At 31.8% G+C, this 20590-nt stretch overlaps 1 protein-coding gene across 1 annotated transcript in view; it reads left to right on the top strand.

Moving 5' to 3' along the window:
- The first annotated feature begins 996 nt into the window (after window positions 1–996).
- The window catches only part of LOC132715378 (uncharacterized), a 70140-nt gene continuing 50546 nt past the window's right edge, over window positions 997–20590 (top strand). The window contains exons 1-6 of the mRNA XM_060698741.1: window positions 997–1096; window positions 4021–4131; window positions 5469–5582; window positions 8096–8206; window positions 10662–10772; window positions 12085–12198. Of these exons, the coding sequence (XP_060554724.1) occupies window positions 997–1096; window positions 4021–4131; window positions 5469–5582; window positions 8096–8206; window positions 10662–10772; window positions 12085–12198 (661 nt within the window). The remainder of the gene's footprint in view (window positions 1097–4020; window positions 4132–5468; window positions 5583–8095; window positions 8207–10661; window positions 10773–12084; window positions 12199–20590) is intronic.

Below are 20590 nucleotides of genomic sequence, written 5' to 3'. Positions count from 1 at the left end.
GTATTAAGAAAAACAATTTCATTTAAAAAAAGTCAAATTGTCAACACTTTTATAAACACACTTAAGGTAAGGCAGAAAACTGGTTTGTTTTTGTTTTCTTTTAAATGGTCAGGGTGGCTTTTGTCTCAATTGTAAGGTTATTGTAAAACAAACATCTTTGTCACAAATTTGGCGTCGATTTTTATAGCAGACAATTTCTCGTTTGAAATCTTCGAAATGACTTAGAAATGAAAATTGTGTCAACTTTCCCATCTTTTTAAGAGCATTATTGGAACGCTTGACAATATTTTGTTCTATGTTATTTCAATAAAATGACATACGTCTTCTATTTTATACTCTTCATCATATCATCACTTTATTTTCATACCCTTAACTTGCTGAATTTGTGTAATGTATGTAAGTTGTCCTATATTCGGAATAGTGGAGCGGCTTCAATGAAAACATATACACTAAGTAAGCTACTTAAAGAATACAGCCTGATCAGACTGTACAGATAAGCAGGCTGACCTGACGAATGCTTATCATTCTTATTTCAATATGACAAGCATTAAATGATAGAGTTGTTTACATTCGACATTCAAAACCAAATGCAAATATTCAAACATATAACACATTGCATGTAAGTTAAATTGTAAAATGCCCAAATTAGACGTTGTGACAGCAACATAGATAATTGTATACATGTACTTGTTGTAATATTCAATACATCAATAGATCTATGACCTCTGAATCCTCAGATAAACTCCACCTACTCTGAATGCTTTTATACTCATGATGTACACGCCAGTCCAAGAAACAATTAAGTAAAATTAATATGGCTATTCTTGTGTTGTTAATCACTTTTAATTATTATAAGTGCATATGATTTGATTTGGACAACACTCTTGAGTTACATTTCATACATAATATACATCATTAAATTAGATAAAATATCAAATAATAAAACACAACTAATATGAAATACATAAATCGTGATTTTCCTTTTTCTACATTTCTATGTTAGGTTGTGAAAACACAACGTGTTCCCATGGAGGAACATGCGAAAATGGTACCTGCAAATGTGTAGCTGGTTATACGGGAACAAACTGCGAGACGGGTAAGTATTAATAATACAATCTCAATTTAAATTGACTGAATCTTAGTGTAAGGATGGAGCTATTGCATATTTTAAATCATTTCTTGAAAATAAATATCCTCACTTGTTGTTGTTTTCTTAAGGTAGACCATGGTTAATGGGCACTAAAAGGAACTGTAAAATTGGCAACATCGGACTAAAAGGTCACCTGCATGCAGAATTTAAATAAAATTTACCATGTGGTTTATGAGTTATGGATAAATTTCTGAACTAAAACTTTGCTATTAAAATGTTTTTTTTTTTATAGAAATGAGGAAACTCTAAATAATCAATAATATAATCATTATGAAAAATGTTTTCCTATTGCCAATTGCTATTGCTATTGCTCTATACAAAAAGCCTTATTCAAAATATTCCTAAAATTTACCACAATGAGGGACTGTTTCAAATTTTGCCTAAATTTTCTTAAAAGTATATTGGTTGATCACGCGAAATATAAAATACCTTTACTGTGTAGTTTTTATTTTATTAAACTTTAAAAATATCAGGTATCATATTTGATATTGAAATTTGGCATTATTTAGCAAATAAATACCTACAATAATTATATGATTAAAATCAAACACTTTTTTCTATTAGGGATCTGAGAGATACATAAATAATGTTAAAATGAAAACAGAAAAAAAGTTGCCCCTTCTTGGGTTTGAACCTACGACCCCCAATTTCAATGTAGTTGACCAGTGATTCCTATTTAAATACTCTTCAAAGTGGAGGTAATGCATTAGCAATAGTCTACCTTAACTTGAAAATAACACATAAAAAGAAAACTTAGACTTTGTTTTAAAACCGATGCGCCATTATATGAGTAAAATATTTTTTTCAAATCAATTTTGATCAAAAATGTTTAGAAATATACAATAAATCAAATTCTTTACCGATACGCACTTGAAAGAGAAATGAATAACTATTTGTTATAAGTCAGTGTTTATTTTGATAGCAATTGATTCTAAAGCTAGGTAGATCACCTTAATGAAACATTTTACAACATTTTTATTGATAAAAAAAAAACAATTTGTTAGTTCTCTCAAATGTATTATATAGACCTTTTGTTCAATAAAATATGTCCATAGAGACGGAAGTAGCATTTTGCGCAAACGCATTCTTCCGCGTAAGGAAAAAGCAATAACGAAAGAATACATTTATAAGTAACCAACAACTTCTTAAACAATTTGATGTAATCTAGATGATTAAACATTTGTTTAGAATAGTTTATTTTGGTAAATTACCGATGGAATGGTGAAGTTAAGTAATCAACTTGAACATTTCTGCATTTACGCATTGAGGAATACGCCCCTTTATTTTTTAAATATCCTGAAGGATGCATTCTATTCAAACAAAAGACAGATTTGAATTCAACAATCTCTTGCATTTAAGTGCACGTCACTTGGATACTCTTCCTTTAAAATAATAATGTAAAGATGTAACGAGGTTTGCTAGTGTGATTAAAGCACAGAAATCCTACTTAATCAAAAAATATTATGTAAATGGTGCCGTACATTTCTTTTGATTATGTGGAAATAAGTGTCAAACAGATCAGCACGTGACCGGTTGTTTTTGGGGTTTTTTTATAGATATTCAACGGTGACGTTTCAATACCATGACAAAGTTAATAAGTAACTTTAACAGCAGCGTTTTGAATAAATTGTTTGAAGTTACAATTAGTGTGGCATGTATTTACCTATATTTTGAAAATGATTTACGATAAACTGGATAAAATGTGTGTAATTTTGCTACCCAACTAACAAAAATATCTTAAAATTACTAAAAAAATATCAATGTGAATTTAAAGTGTTCTGTTCTGAATCAGAGTCTAATCGGATAAACAATCAAACCAGGTAAACTGAAAACTAGAAACATAGATATGCATTATCATATGTTCTGACTTTTTTCAGAATATGATATTTAACTTCGATTTCATCTGTTAGTTTTTTTATACGAACTTTTTCAAAAACAATTAAGTAGACATCTTTTTTTCTTTCTACAAAATATATTTCAACATTTTTACAACAATGATATAATATACAAGTTCATCGTGGTCACAAGAGCGAGTTCTTAAAATATCATTTTAACCATACCTTTTTACGGCAATCTTGGCCATAGCTTTTGGGGGTTTTTTTGTGTCCTTTTTGTTTTTTTTGTTTAAAGCTATTTAATACAATTTTTTACTTTTTATCTTCAACTTACTCAGACTTGTCAATGAACTTCTTCTACAATTCCTTGTAGGGCAATTATCTTTAACCCTACGCAGATTGCGCATGCGCATGAAAATAATACATCCTGTCGATTTGTTAAACAAACCTTACGCGTCGTAAAAAGAAGGCATATTGCTTTTATTAAAAAATCTCCCTAATCATCACATTATTGTATAAATTTGTGGCATGGAATATTAGTTCCAAATATTAAGGGACTACAAAAAACAAAACCCACAAAATGAGCTTTGTACAGTATATAGCCTAATCAGACTGTAAATTTAAAATAAGCAGGTTGGCCTGGCTCTTTATTGGTGACGAATGCTTACCATTCTTGGTTGCAGCATGTCAGGTGTAAAATAATAGAGTTGGTTACATACAACATTCAAAAGTATGAAAATAAAATTCCCAACATCGGAAAGTATTGCGAAATATTTATACTCGATACTCTGTATCATAAACATGTATGTCGTACAATTTGCTTCATACAAACGTTGACATCAACACATTTAATTATCTACTAAAAGCAAAATTATATTCTCCTTTCCTGTTTTTAAATATACAATTGTTTAAGTATACCGTGTTCTTATTATGTTTCCATATTTATTTATTTATTTAGATATAGACGAGTGTGCAAGCACAGACAATTAACTTCTGATATAAAATACAAAAGTCGTGATTTTCCTTTTTTTCTAGATATTAACGAATGTGATGGTATTACGTGTTTAAATGGAGGAACATGCATTGATGGCGTTAATACCTACACATGTCAATGTTTACCTAGTTATACGGGAACACACTGCGAGAGTAAGTATCAATTATACAATCTCAATTTAAATTCATTATATATTAGTGTAAAGATTGACCTTTTACACATGTAAAAAAGATAGCAAATAAAGACGAAAAAGAGTCGATTTTGTTTTGAAAGCGAGACGTAACTAAATGGGTTAAATAAATTTTCAGAAAAACATTCTTTAGAAGATATGTATTTATTTTTAAAACAAATGTACTAATAAAAGCAATCAACACATTTCTTCACCATTACTACCATGAAAGAGAAATGTATAGCTATTTGAACATTGTAGTAATATCAGCTGATTAGCTAGTTTATAATATATGCACATTGCGCATGTTCAATAACATGTCCAGCCAGTACCTCCATGTTAGGGATTTTAGTAGAATTAATTTACATCTTGTAGAGTATACACGTGTTTGTGTTATATCACTATTTTGTGAAGTCTACTTGATTATTATAACTCCCAACAACAAAACATACATTTTTGGATTTCGGCGGTCATCTTGGATCTTTGAAAGTAAATCCCAGGCTGAAAGAAAATGAAATACATTTTCCTGCAATCATGCAAAGATTAGTCTTTTCACAGAAGGTGCACAATTATATCATGGATTTTTGGTATAATAAATTGTTAAGAAATTGTACTTGAAAACATATATGTTTATATTCAAAATCATATTTAAAATAATGTACACATATACACAATCAACAGAAATTTTCACCGTTACTCACATAAAAGAGAAGGTATGGATATTAGTTACCAGTCATAGGGTGATTTCATTCGCAAGAAATTGACTTTAAGGCTATGTAAAATCACCTTAGTAATACAATTTAAACATTTTAGCAATTACAACAAATTATAATTTATGAAATGGATTTACCTTGTTTCTAGCAGGTCTAGTGTAAAATCATATAGCTATTTACAATCAACATTCAAAAGTTTGAAAATCAAATGCCCATCATTGGAAAGTGTTGCGAAATGTTCATACTTATTCATATTGTGTATACTTCACACGGAAGTTATTTTTATAAATACGTTGACAGTAATACATTTATTTATGTCCTGATAACGAAGTCATATCGTTTTTGTTTCTTGGTTTTTGAATATAGATTTTTAAGCATATCGTATTCTTATCGTCTTTTTTGTTGTGTTTTTTTTTCTTTTAATGATTTATTATATTTATCTACTTATTGTTTTGTTTTTAGATAGAAACGACTGTGAAAGCTAATTGGGTATACATCACACGTTAGTTATATTGTAAAAATGTTCCCAATTAATACGTTGACAGCAGCACAGAAAATAATTATCTACTGATATAAAATACAAAAATCGTGATTTTCCTTTTTCTAGATATTAACAATTGTGAAAGTATAACGTGTGCCAATGGAGGAACATGCATAGATGGTGTTGATTCCTACACATGTCAATGTGTAGCTGGTTATACAGGAACAAACTGCGAGACGAGTAAGTATAAATATTACAATCTCAACATTGACTGTTGCTTATTAGTCCCTAAAGGTTTAACCGACCGGAGGGGACTTAAGGTTTAACCTCCGTCCGTATGTCTGTCTGTATGTCCGTCTGTCAGTCCGTCCGTCCATAAATCTCAAAATTGACTGTTGCATATTATTCTTAGTTCAAGCGTAAGTGTAAAATCATATAGTTTACAATTTACATTAAAAAGTATGAAAATCAAATGATCAAACTCAAAACGAAATGCGAAATATTCATACATGTTTTTATTTTGCAAACACATACACAGTCATTTTCAACCATTTAAAATAACAAATGAAGACAACTTAGAGACGATATTGTAAAAAAAAAACACCAATGAATGAGGCGCCACTACCTCACTACCTAAGTAGAATTAATTTTCAAGAACATGTTGTTGACTTTCTGTTTCAAGTCCTAAGGTGTTTTTATTTAATAGAAATTTACTTAAATGTAATGTAACATCATCTAAGTATTACGCTCTAAAACATTTTACTGATTAAAACAATTTATCAGTCTCTAAAACATACCAAAATCATGAAGCATGCTTCTTTCATTAAGGAATCACCTTCATGCCATCATTTTATTTTTCTTATAAAGTTGTGTAATGAATTTATCCTGATTTGAAATTTGAATATTACATCCGAATAATATGTGATAACAAAACTGAAGCATACAAAGTGAGCTACCTAAACTATAGAGCCTGATCAAGCATTCTTACATATCTGACTGGCGATTCCGTTAGTTTTATCCATGCCGCGTGCTTTATAAAAGCTTGCACAGTATGGCTTTATTTTACTGTTATGAATGAAGTAGTTAATGCATATGCTGTTGTGAGAAAATAGTTACGGGTATAATGACATTACTTTCCATGGAAAATTGTTTCATTAAGATGAAGAATTTAAAATATAATGGAATATGGTAGAATATGCAAGAGAAAATATCTGACATAATTATTTTTGCGAATTGGATCGGAATATCCATCTCGAGAGAACTGCCCCTTGCGGGTTCCCGTGGGACGGATATTCCGGTCCGAACCGCAACATATGACAGATATTGTTAGACCGGTCAAGCACTTTATTGCTGACAAATGTTTAATTGATTGGTTCCAGGCTCCAGCATATAAAGTTTAATACGTATAGTTGTTTACATTCTACATTGTTACATTGTTTACAAAACTAAAGTACACAAACTGATCAGCTACCAACCGTAAAGAGGCCTGAATAAGAATTCTTACATATTAGACTGGCGATTTAGTAAGTTTTTCTTAGAATGACGTAAACGTACCATTATGAATCATACACTGTTGTAAGAAAATCGTGACGGGTGTAATGACATCAATTCCATGGAAAATTGTCTTTTTAAGGTAAAGAATTTAAAATATAATGAAATATGGTAGAATAGGCAAAACAATTATCTGCCATATGTTTGCGGTTCATATGAAAGTTACTATTAGGCTGGCCCGGCACTTTATTGCTGACGACTGTTTATTTGTTTGGTTCAAGCATGTCAAGTATTAATTTAAATGATATGGTTGTTTACATTTAACAATCAAATGTATGAGAATCAAATGTCCAGCATCGGAAGATATGACTAAATATTTTTTTGTATCTTGTTAAATTTGACAATAAGTTCGTTGATAGCAACACTTTTCGTTATCTACTGATCACGAGATCATGTTTCCCTTTTTTTAGAAAGTTACAATATTTTACGTATATAGGTTTCTTATCATAATTTAGTTCACCTTTGCTTGCGTGAAGGAACATGCGTTGATGTTGTGGATTCCTAAATATGTCAATGCGAGGATAGAAATTGATTTTCTTTCTATGCACCTAAGTATTTTCATTTTACAACATTTTAATGATTACAACAATTTGAATATTACAAAATTGCAGGCGTGATGCTTCCATCAAAGAATAACCCTCATGTCATCATAATATTATCCTTATAAATTTGTGTAATGGATTAACGTTGATTTGAAAATTGAATATAAGTTCCAAATATTTAGGGATTACAAAAACAAAATCAATAAATTGAGCTTTATACAGTATAGAGCCTGATCAGACTATACCAATAAGCAGGTTAGCCTACCTCTTTACTGGCGACGAAATGCTTATTATTCTTGGTCCCAGCATTTTCAGGTGTAAAATGATTGTGTTGTCTACAGTCATCATTCAAAAATATGAAAATCAAATGCCCAACATCGGAAAGTCGGAAAGTATTGCAAAATATTTATACTTATCTGTATCACATACATGTATGTTGTACAATTTGTCTCATAAATACGTTGACATCAACACATTTAATTATCTACTAAAAGCAAAATTATATTCTCCTTTTCTATTTTTAAATATACAATTGTTTAAGTATACCATGTTCTTATTATGTTTCCATATTTATTTATTTAGATATAGACGAGTGTGTAAGCACAGATAATTAACTTCTGATATAAAATACAAAAGTCGTGATTTTCCTTTTTTTTCTAGATATTAACGAATGTGATGGTATTACGTGTTTAAATGGAGGAACATGCATTGATGGTGTTAATTCCTACACATGTCAATGTTTACCTAGTTATACGGGAACACACTGCGAGAGTAAGTATTAATTATACAATCTCAATTTAAATTCATTATATATTAGTGTAACGATTGACCTTTTACACATGTAAAATCTATATCTTGAAAAAGATAGCAAATACAGACAAAAAGAGTCGATTTGTTTTGAAAGCGAGGCGTAACTAAATGGGTAAAATAAATTTTCAGAAAAACATTCTTTAGAAGATATGTATTTATTTTTTAAAACAAATGCACTAAGCTTTTGCGCAAAAAAAAACACATACACAGTCATTTTCAACCATTTAAAATAACAAATGAAGACAACTTAGAGACGATATTGTAAAAAAAAAACAATGAGGCGCCACTACCTCACTACCTAAGTAGAATTAATTTTCAAGAACATTTTGTTGACTTTCTGTTTCAAGTCCTAAGGTGTTTTTATTTAATAGAAATTTACTTAAATGTAATGTAACATCATCTAAGTATTACGCTCTAAAACATTTTACTGATTAAAACAATTTATCAGTCTCTAAAACATACCAAAATCATGAAGCATGCTTCTTTCATTAAGGAATCACCTTCATGCCATCATTTTATTTTTCTTATAAAGTTGTGTAATGAATTTATCCTGATTTGAAATTTGAATATTACATCCGAATAATATGTGATAACAAAACTGAAGCATACAAAGTGAGCTACCTAAACTATAGAGCCTGATCAAGCATTCTTACATATCTGACTGGCGATTCCGTTAGTTTTATCCATGCCGCGTGCTTTATAAAAGCTTGCACAGTATGGCTTTATTTTACTGTTATGAATGAAGTAGTTAATGCATATGCTGTTGTGAGAAAATAGTTACGGGTATAATGACATTACTTTCCATGGAAAATTGTTTCATTATAAAATATAATGGAATATGGTAGAATATGCAAGAGAAAATATCTGACATAATTATTTTTGCGAATTGGATCGGAATATCCATCTCGAGAGAACTGCCCCTTGCGGGTTCCCGTGGGACGGATATTCCGATCCGAACCGCAACATATGACAGATATTGTTAGACCGGTCAAGCACTTTATTGCTGACAAATGTTTAATTGATTGGTTCCAGCATATAAAGTATAATACGTATAGTTGTTTACATTCTACATTGTTACATTGTTTACAAAACTAAAGTACACAAACTGATCAGCTACCAACCGTAAAGAGGCCTGAATAAGAATTCTTACATATTAGACTGGCAATTTAGTAAGTTTTTCTTAGAATGACGTAAATGTACCATTATGAATCATACACTGTTGTAAGAAAATCGTGACGGGTGTAATGACATCAATTCCATGGAAAATTGTCTTTTTAAGGTAAAGAATTTAAAATATAATGAAATATGGTAGAATAGGCAAAACAATTATCTGCCATATGTTTGCGGTTCATATGAAAGTTACTATTAGGCTGGCCCGGCACTTTATTGCTGACGACTGTTTATTTGTTTGGTTCAAGCATGTCAAGTATTAATTTAAATGATATGGTTGTTTACATTTAACAATCAAATGTATGAGAATCAAATGTCCAGCATCGGAAGATATGACTAAATATTTTTTTGTATCTTGTTAAATTTGACAATAAGTTCGTTGATAGCAACACTTTTCGTTATCTACTGATCACGAGATCATGTTTCCCTTTTTTTAGAAAGTTACAATATTTTACGTATATAGGTTTCTTATCATAATTTAGTTCACCTTTGCTTGCGTGAAGGAACATGCGTTGATGTTGTGGATTCCTAAATATGTCAATGCGAGGATAGAAATTGATTTTCTTTCTATGCACCTAAGTATTTTCATTTTACAACATCTTAATGATTACAACAATTTGAATATTACAAAATTGCAGGCGTGATGCTTCCATCAAAGAATAACCCTCATGTCATCATAATATTGTCCTTATAAATTTGTGTAATGGATTAACGTTGATTTGAAAATTGAATATAAGTTCCAAATATTTAGGGATTACAAAAACAAAATCAATAAATTGAGCTTTATACAGTATAGAGCCTGATCAGACAATACCAATAAGCAGGTTAGCCTTCCTCTTTACTGGAGATGAATGCTTATTATTCTTGGTCCCAGCATGTCAGGTGAAAAATGATTGTGTTGTCTACAGTCAACATTCAAAAATATGAAAATCAAATGCCCAACATCAGAAAGTCGGAAAGTATTGCAAAATATTTATACTTATCTGTATCACATACATGTATGTTGTACAATTTGTCTCATAAATACGTTGACAGCAACACATTTCATTATCAAGTGAAATCAAAATTATGTTTTCCTTACCTATTTTGAGATATACAATTGTTCAAGTATACCGTGTTCTTATTATGTTTCCTTATTTATTTATTTTTATTTATTTATTTATTTATTAAGATATAGACGAGTGTGCAAGCACAGATAATTATCTACTCATATAAATTACAAAAATAGTGATTTTCCTTTTTCTAGATATAAACGAATGTCAAGATATTACGTGTTTAAATGGAGGAACATGCATTGATGGTGTTAATTCCTACTCATGTCAATGTTTACCTAGTTATACGGGAACACACTGCGAGAGTAAGTATTAATTATACAATCTCAATGTAAGTTCATTATATATTAATTAGTGTAAAGATTGACCTTTTACACAATGTCATGTTAAATCTTGAACCCACGAACCCCAATTTCAATGTAGTTGACCAGTGATTCCTATTTAAATACTCTTCAAAGTGGAGGTAATGCATTAGCAATGGTCTACCTTATCTTGAAAATAACACATAAAAAGAAAGCTTAGGCTTTGTTTTAAAAACGAGGCGCCATAATATGAGTAAAATATTTTTTTCAAATCAATTTTGAACAAAAATGTATAGAAATACATTATAAATCAAATTCTTTACCGATACGCACGTGAAAGAGAAATAAATGGCTATTTGTTATAAGTCATAGAGTGTTTTTTTTTATGATAGCAATTGATTCTAAAGCTAGGTAGATCACCTTAATGAAACATTTTACAACATTTTTATTGATAAAAAAGCAATTTGTTAGTTCTCTCAAATGTTTTATAGACCTTTTGTACAATAAAGTATGTCCATAGAGACGAAGTAGCATTTCGCGCAAACGTATTCTTCTGCGTAAGGAAAAAGCAATAACGAAAGAATACATTTATAAGTAACCAACAACTTCATAAAAAATTTGATATAATCTAGATGATTAAACATTTGTTTAGAATAGTTTATTTTGGTAATTTTTTTCAACAATGGTTTAATATACAAGTTCATCGTGGTCACAAGAGGGAGTTCTTAAAATATCGTTTTTACCATACCTTGATACGGCAATCTTGGCCATAGCTTCTGGGTTTTTTTGTGTCCTTTTTGTTTTTGTTTTTTTGTTGTTTTTTTTTTTTTTTGTTTAAAGCTATTTAATACAATATTTTACTTTTTATCTTCAACTTACTCAGACTTGTCAATGAACTTCTTCTACAATTCCTTGTAGGGCAATTATCTTTAACCCTACGCAGATTGCGCATGCGCATGAAGCAGCATGTCAGGTGTAAAATAATAGAGTTGGTTACATACAACATTCAAAAGTATGAAAATAAAATTCTTAACATCGGAAAGTATTGCGAAATATTCATACTCGATACTCTGTATCATAAACATGTATGTCGTACAATTTGCTTCATAAAAACGTTGACATCAACACATTTAATTATCTACTAAAAGCAAAATTATATTCTCCTTTCCTGTTTTTAAATATACAATTGTTTAAGTATACCGTGTTCTTATTATGTTTCCATATTTATTTATTTATTTAGATATAGACGAGTGTGCAAGCACAGACAATTAACTTCTGATATAAAATACAAAAATCGTGATTTTCCTTTTTCTAGATATTAACAATTGTGAAAGTATAACGTGTGCCAATGGAGGAACATGCATAGATGGTGTTGATTCCTACACATGTCAGTGTGTAGCTGGTTATACAGGAACAAACTGCGAGACGAGTAAGTATAAATATTACAATCTCAACATTGACTGTTGCTTATTAGTCCCTAAAGGTTTAACCGACCGGAGGGGACTTAAGGTTTAACCTCCGTCCGTATGTCTGTCTGTATGTCCGTCTGTCAGTCCGTCCGTCCATAAATCTCAACATTGACTGTTGCATATTATTCTTAGTTCAAGCGTAAGTGTAAAATCATATAGTTTACAATTTACATTAAAAAGTATGAAATCAAATGATCAAACTCAAAACGAAATGCGAAATATTCATACATGTTTTTATTTTGCAAACATTACACGTCAGTTATATTGTAAAATTTGCTCATTTTATACGTTGAAAGCATCACAGGTAATAATCTACTTTAACAAAAAAATCGTGATTTACTTTTTTTCTAATTTATATAAACGATTGTGGAAGCATAACGTGTTCCAATAGAGAAACATGCATTGATAGTGTTAATTCCTACACTAATGTTAATCATTCGGAAGAAAAAATATATTTATATTTCAAACAAAATATACAAAACCATCACAACTGTTCACGGTTTCTCACACGATAAAGAAATAATATATTAATATTTGTTGCAAGTCATAGGGTGATTTCTTTTGATAGAAACAGACTTAAAGGCTAGGTAAATGCATCTTAGGAATACATTTTACAACAATTTTACTAATTACAACAATTTGTAAGTTAGCAAATCTTGATACATGCTGCATACATTAAAGAAACATTTGATTGTCTTAATCTTCTTAATATATGCATTAGATTTACCCTGATTTGAAATTCCAAATATTTCAGAGGTTTCAAAACCAAAATGCATAAAGTGAGATTTGTAGGAGCACATTTGTCTCGGAACACATTTGTCTTACGTAAGACCGATGCGGTCGCAATTGTCCCACATGAGACAAATGGGACCTCAAATGTCTACCCCAAAAAACTCATTTGTGTGACAAATGTGCTCCGATCAAGTTTTTTAAGGGACAGAAAGCACATTTGTCTCATGTGTTTTTAAGGGACAAGAAAGCACATTTGTCTCATGCCATTATTTATTAATTATTTGTCACATATTTCCCCACGGCAGAAATTCTTTTTTAAAATCGAAGTTTGCCGTTTTGCCTCATGTGTAATAATCAATAGTACGAACTTGAAACAACGATTGTACGATGGTGAAACAACGATTGTACGATGGTGAAACAACGATTGTACGATGGTGAAAACGTGATGGTACTATGGTGAAAGACGATGTTACAATGGTGAAAATACAATGGTACGATATGATGAAACTGCGATGGCATGATGATGAAAACGCGATATTATTTTCTCTATCGTGTCATTGCATCATCGTGATTCCACCATCGTGCCATCGTGTTTTTTTTAATCATCGTACCATCTCAATTTCACCTTTTGTACCATTGTGCATAGCTGTTCAGGGAGACAAAATGCTACTTATGTCCAAACGGAACACCGTAATCGGTTGATATTGAATGATACAATATCGTGACTCGATTCGCATCACGCCGAAATCTTGCGTCTCGCTCCGCGTTCGTCGACGCGAGACAAGAAATGGATTCCAGATCATATTATACCGCTAAGTAGTATTCCCTTTATAGTCTACATAAATCACTTAAAGGCCCATTATGCCTGAGAAAAGCTTTAATTTGTATTCCTCAAAAGTTTTTTATTTTTGGTATACTTTTATAGCTCCAAAAAAGTTACTCATTGGCTAATTACCTGAAGCATTTTTCATCTGCTGCTTTTTTGCAGTTTGTACAGTTGAAGTGATTTAGAATTTTGGATTGAAGTCAATTTACTACATTGTTTACATTTTGCTACTTTTATGACGCATTATTTCACATTTATCGCGAATTTCTTTGGGTTACAAGCATCTAACTTCCTCAGAAATCATTATTTGAATATTAATAAATTCATACTTGCCCTATCTAAAGAAGTAAAAATTTATTCATTTCTGAAATCTTTTGGTACAAGATACTTCGAAATTGCGAGATCTCCTGTTACAATATCGTGCCTCGCTTCGTGTCCCATAGGAATGTCGCGTCTCGCCCGATTCTGAGTGGTCCGATATTCCATAATTATGGCATTACCCGGATTGTTTAGGAACTCATGCATGTTGTAAGTGCCTTTTCAATGGCGAACCTGAAAGACGCAATTCTTGGAAAATGACGATTTTTATACATATATTTCTGATGAAGTGTAATGGTCTTCTTATTTTCTCCATAGATCATTTAAGGTCCCCCATGGCCGTGTGATTTCAAAAAAACCACTTGCCCCTAACCGCTGTAGGTTCGACACATACACGGGGCGTCGAACTATCCATGCGAGGATCCCGGACAGGGTCCAAATGCGCAAAACATATGCGCGTGCGCACGTAATAGCTATCGCGTGCGCACGTAACCACGGAAAAGCTATCGTGTGCGCACGTAATAAATAAGAAAATTGTATGTCCCCTTTATGCCACCGTAGATACTACCTTGTTTTTGCTAAGAATATTTCTAGTGCCATAAATCATCTATAAAACTTTAAGCATTAAAAAAAACGTATCGCAATTAATAACGATAAGAATAGACTTGCTGCATATGTGTTTAGGTTCTGGATGCTGCACTTGTAGACATTTTCATTGTGACATGCAGAACAGAGATATTCTTTAATATAATATATGACTCCTATGCAGAGGCAGAAAGTTTTTGACTGACCGGAAGTGACCTAAAAACGGTATTATAAATACAGAAAACACAGATCAATGGCTGGTAGCCGGTATACAGATGGACATTATTATTACCTTTTAAGAATTGTATGGGAAAAATGTGAGACAAATGTGCTTCGAGTGTCCTTTCTATTGTTTTTGAACACATCTGTCTCATTTCCAATTTGTCGCATATATGACTGTTTACGAACACATCGGTCACACTTCGTGAGACAAATGTGCTCCGAGACAAATGTGCTCCTACAGAGCTTCCAACGAATGTACTTAATAAATAAAAAAGACAACTACACCAAAATTATGCAAACACATTATAGCTCTGAAGCATGAACCTACGGAAGCGTCCTGTGCCAATTCATAATGTTCTATAAAAAAATAAACTCCTACGTAGGAGATAAAAAAAAACCTAATAAGAATTTGTATCTCCTACGTAGGACTTTAAAACTCCTACATAGGACTTTTTAACTCCTACGTAGGACTTTATAACTCCTACGTAGGAGATAAAAAAAGCCTAATTAGGAGTTTATAACTCCTACGTAGGACTTTTAAACTCCTACGTTGGACTTTTTAACTCCTACGTAGGAGATAAAAAATCCTAATTAGGAGTTTGTATCTCCTACGTAGGACTTTATGACTTTATAAGAAATGCATACAGAATGCTTTGCAAATCTCAACATTCCGGACCGGTATATCGGCGAAGGAACAAGACACTTAAACCCCTCCCCCCGGCTGAAATTTCAAATCTTAAATATAGAGGACATTTCACCTTTGGTTCATACAGAATTTATTTAAGTTTGATTGTGTATGAAGCTATAAGATTATAGACACACTTTCGAATCCGTTCCTGGAACCAACCAGTACGTACTTAGCAATGAGTGTAAAGTTTCTTGCTCAAGGAAACAACGGCTTGCGCCTAACGGGGTTTGAACCCATTGAAAAATTGCTTCACAGCTATTCGAAAAAAACTTACTCGACAACAAGCATATATATCAAAATTTTAAAAGGCTTTAACGATTACGTTTTCCATACGAACTAGCTGAACAAAACGAGCAATTTATCCATTTTCGGCCGTTTCAAATGATTAAATCCTTATAGGGGGCAGGGGGAGTAGTGAAGTGTCTTGTTCTTGCTCCGTAAAGTTTAAGAAGATAACGGTTTGCGGAGCATTATGCATGCATATGTTTAATAATGAAATACATTGTATATCCTACTTTGAACAAAGTTTAACCCATATATTTTGTGTACATGTGTATAATAATTATAACAAAACGTACATAATACAGAATCATCGTTTAATATATGCAGAGAATGACAAAATCAACTAAAGGTATTTACTTCAGCGGCTTGCCACAATTACACATATGAGCCGCGCCATGACAAAACCAACATAGTATATTTGCGACCAGCATGGATCCAGACCAGCCTGCGCATCCGCGCAGTCTGATCAGGATCCATGCTGTTCGCTATCAGTTTCTCTACTTGTTATAGGGTTTGTAAGCGAACAGCATGGATCCTGATCAGACTGCGCGGATACGCAGGCTGGTCTCGATCAATGCTGGTCGCTAATGCACTTTGTTGGTTTTGTCATGGCGCGGCTCATATAATTTATTTTCCTACATAATATGCTATCTTAAGTTATACTCTAGCATACATGTCCGTCGAACTCTGTACTTTCAGTACTTTGATATGTATCCTACGTAGGAGTTATAAAGTCCTAATTAGGCTTTTGTATCTCCTACGTAGAAGTTATAAAGTCCTACGTAGGAGTTTAAAAGTCCTACGTAGGAGTTATAAACTCCTAATTAGGCTTTTTTATCTCCTACGTAGGAGTTATAAAGTCCTACGTAGGAGTTACAAAGTCCTACGTATGAGATAAAAAAGCCTAATTAGGAGTTAAAAACTCCTACGTAGGACTTTTAAACTCCTACGTAGGACTCTTTAACTCCACGTAGGACTTAGTAATTCCTACGTAGGACTTTAAAACTCCTACGTAGGACTTTGTAAGTCCTACGTATGACTTTGTTACTCCTACGTAGGAGATAAAAAAGCCTAATTAGGAGTTAATTAACTTCTACGTAAGACTTTATAACTTCTACGTAAAAGAACACTTATAAAGTCCTACGTATGAGTTATAAACAAAGGACAGGACAGGGACAACCTGGGATTTACTTGACTGTAAATAAAGATGAGTTCAAAATGTATCAAGGATGGCTTGAGACCATCCTTCTCTAACAATTTCTCTGACCGAAGTGAATATTTTTTACAAATCCCGCCAAACGTGAAAAAAAATGAGATGTTATTTATTTGTTAGCCAATGAAACTTGTTAATTTTGACCTCTCACACAAAGGTTAGTGTTTATTAGATTTAGTTGTCATGAAATTTAAATGATTGAAAGGGATGAGGCCACTAAATTTAGGTCAGACTAATCTATATAAATTCCACACTGTAACACATGAACACACCTGCGAATGTTTCTAAATTCAAAATTTCACCATTTTGGTATTAAAATTATAAATTCTGCTTAAGCCGGTGTAGGGGAATGGTATCTTGCATTTTCCATTATCGTCCACGAACTGGCCCAATCAAACAAACCCTGTATCATTTACTTCCTGTCGTTTTGGGCGTTCTTAAGAAATTCCGTTTTAATTTTTTAACATTTCTACTAATTAGAATAATGTCTGACAAATTTGGAGGCATACTGCTTTCATTAAAGAATCACTTTATTGTCTTAACCTTTTGAATTTGTGCAATGGATTTACCCTGATTTGAAATTGAAACATTCATTTGAAATATTGGGATTTAAAAACCAAAATACACAAAGTGAACTTCCAATGAATATACTTCCTAAATAAAAAAAGAGTATAACACCAAAATTATGAAAACACAGCTCTCAAGCATTACACTTCTTCTCAGTTCAATCAGTCCATCTATGAACTTTCTTGAAATTATTTTTTGAAATATGCCAAAGAAAACAATAAGATATGAAAACACGTTAGCAATACATTTTACAACATGTTTACTTGATAGAACAATTTGTTATTTTACAAATCTGGAGGCATACTGTTTTGTGTTGACTCAAACTTATAATGTCGATTCAATATTTGACTTTTCTCTTATTACACGCACTGATTATCTTCTGGACCATAATACAACAACATACGTGTGGATTATGATGGCACTGCCCTAATGCTCGTATATGATTTCATGTCCATTTTCATTTAAAAATAACTGTCATAAGGCTTGAAGAGGACCCAATTTTTTCTTTAAAAATGACTAAATAAGATGCCATTCGGTTCCTACGCAGTCAGGATATGCAAGACCTTTCAGTCAGGTACATTACTATGTATCTGTCCCTCTTTTGAGATTGTTTATTTGTTATGAAAAGTTTTAAAATGTTTACGTATTAAAAGATTTTAGTCTTTGTACCATGTTGTTACAGGAAGATAATGCCCTTGTTATGAAAATGTTTTATTGTCTGATTCTGTGCAAAGTAATACAATTTTGCATGAACGCATTTAGAAATTGACATTTGCCATTAAAGTCACACATATATTTAATGAAACTTGGCAGAAATGTTTCCTGCATTTAGCTTAATATAAAAATCAAAGTGTGAAATTTAAAAAGCTTCCCTGAAAGCGCAAAGAATATCAAGTTGTATACCACAAGTAGACAACGTATAACCCAAGCAAGACATAAGATCAAAAGTGTGGTCTATGAATACAAGTTTAATATTGGAGGCAAACTCTTAACAATAACTGTTGCACTACTTTCTAAGCATGCATATGTATACATTTAAAAAATCATTTTCATATTACATCTCACTAATTTTAATGGAAAGAATATGTAATTGTTTGTTTATATCAATAAACAGACATTAGATAATTTAAATCTAGAAATCTATTTCTTTAATTTTATACATGGATATTATTTTTACCATATAATTAGAAATCCTCCCAAAGTTATTTAAAGTAAGTGGATTTATATTAAAAGCTACCATTAATCTAGTTATTTACACAATGATCGACTATTAGATGTAATCCGTTCTTTCTCCATTCGTTCAAGTAACCTTTCATGCATAGTCTTTTCACGCATATTCATATCTTTGTCACACTTTTGACCTTTATGTGTGACCTTTACATTGCACACAGTGGGCACACTGGTGAGCATATGCGCTTAGCTATATCAAGTTCCGTCGTGTGCTCTGGAAAACTTTTACCATTGGCCTCTAAGTTGATATTAACTTTTTACCAAGATATGCGCGCTAGGATATATTCGTTGCCTATACCTGGTGACATTTTGTTATCTGCGTGGGCGGATAACTGTCACAAAAGATGTTTCAGGTTAAATTTTCTGCCATTTTTTTTAAATTTTATTACTTTTTGTTGGAATTAAATGTAAAGCCCGCTCATTCTAGTGAGGATCCCATATAAAAATTGTTCCTTGGAAAAGTAAAGTAAACCGCGTGAATGTTTGATTGTTCCAACACGCGGTTTCACTTTCGTAAACAATACTGGATTTTTAACGTCGTATGTATGTATTACTAAGATACTAAGAAGAATGAGAGAGTTCTACATTTTATCCGATTGAAAATATTGAACTATTAAAATATTATGGATGTCAATAGTGTCAAACCTTAGATTTTTTTTCTTGCCTGGAACTTACATTTATTTATAGTATTTGTAGTATTGTAAATTACTATAAAGTTTGTTCAAATGATACTCTCACAATCAATATTGGCACCCCTCTATTGGGTCACTTGATTTTACATGGGGTCACTTGATTTTACATAAAACTCATATTAGCAAACAAACAAAAAAATCTTTTAGCCTGCTCAAATATTTTGTACATGTATGTAGCATTGAGTAGTAGACCTGCTAGACCACTTCAGGGCCTTTTTTATTGGTGAATCTATGGTTAAACATTGTCCTTGTTCCAGAGTCACTTAAATGTACAAATTGTCTTATTGGAAAATCTTGAATCCGGTGTAAAAATGATTTAATATAAAATCACATGGGATAGAAAAATCCAAAAAGTTCTGCAAGCCTTAGATTAAACTTAAACATAGTGGGCTGACTTTTTCCGGCGCAATTCTTCAAATATGAACAACCAAAACAATATAATTATAGCATGCCTTTAAACTCTGAAAGCATGATCACGGTGGTTTACCAAATCGTCTTCAATACGGTCAGCTTGTGTCTAATGTGGTCTCTTGTTATCACCAATTTTTATACATACAAGTGAGTGTTGAAGGAAAATTGTCAGAGGTCTAAAAATTTATATTTTTACATAAACAGTATTGTTATTATTATTATTATTATTATTATTATTATTATTATTATTATTATCATAATAATTAGCATTTCACGGAACATTACATAGAAATTTACCAAGTGAAACATGTACAGCTTTACGTTATACATAAAAATGCGCACTGACTCAATATTATGAAGCTTCTATCTGTAAATATTCTGGGTGATGAGTTAAAAACTGATATTATACATGTCCCTCTTTCTGCCGGTATTCGCGACAGCATAAATTATTGAGTTCAAAAATACTTATAGAGTGTAAAGAGTAAGTATTTTCCAGGCTACGAGTAATACACAAATGTAGCACTAGGTTAATATATAAATATCTTTTTTATAGAAATTGACCACCGGCTAAAATACGGACATCCAC

The sequence above is a fragment of the Ruditapes philippinarum genome, unplaced genomic scaffold (assembly GCF_026571515.1).
Source record: "Ruditapes philippinarum isolate M1 unplaced genomic scaffold, ASM2657151v2 ctg1746_1_1_1_1, whole genome shotgun sequence".
NCBI classification, from domain to species: domain Eukaryota; kingdom Metazoa; phylum Mollusca; class Bivalvia; order Venerida; family Veneridae; genus Ruditapes; species Ruditapes philippinarum.
The sequence above is the reverse complement of the archived record's forward strand: the minus strand, read 5'-3'. Positions and strand labels throughout refer to the sequence as shown.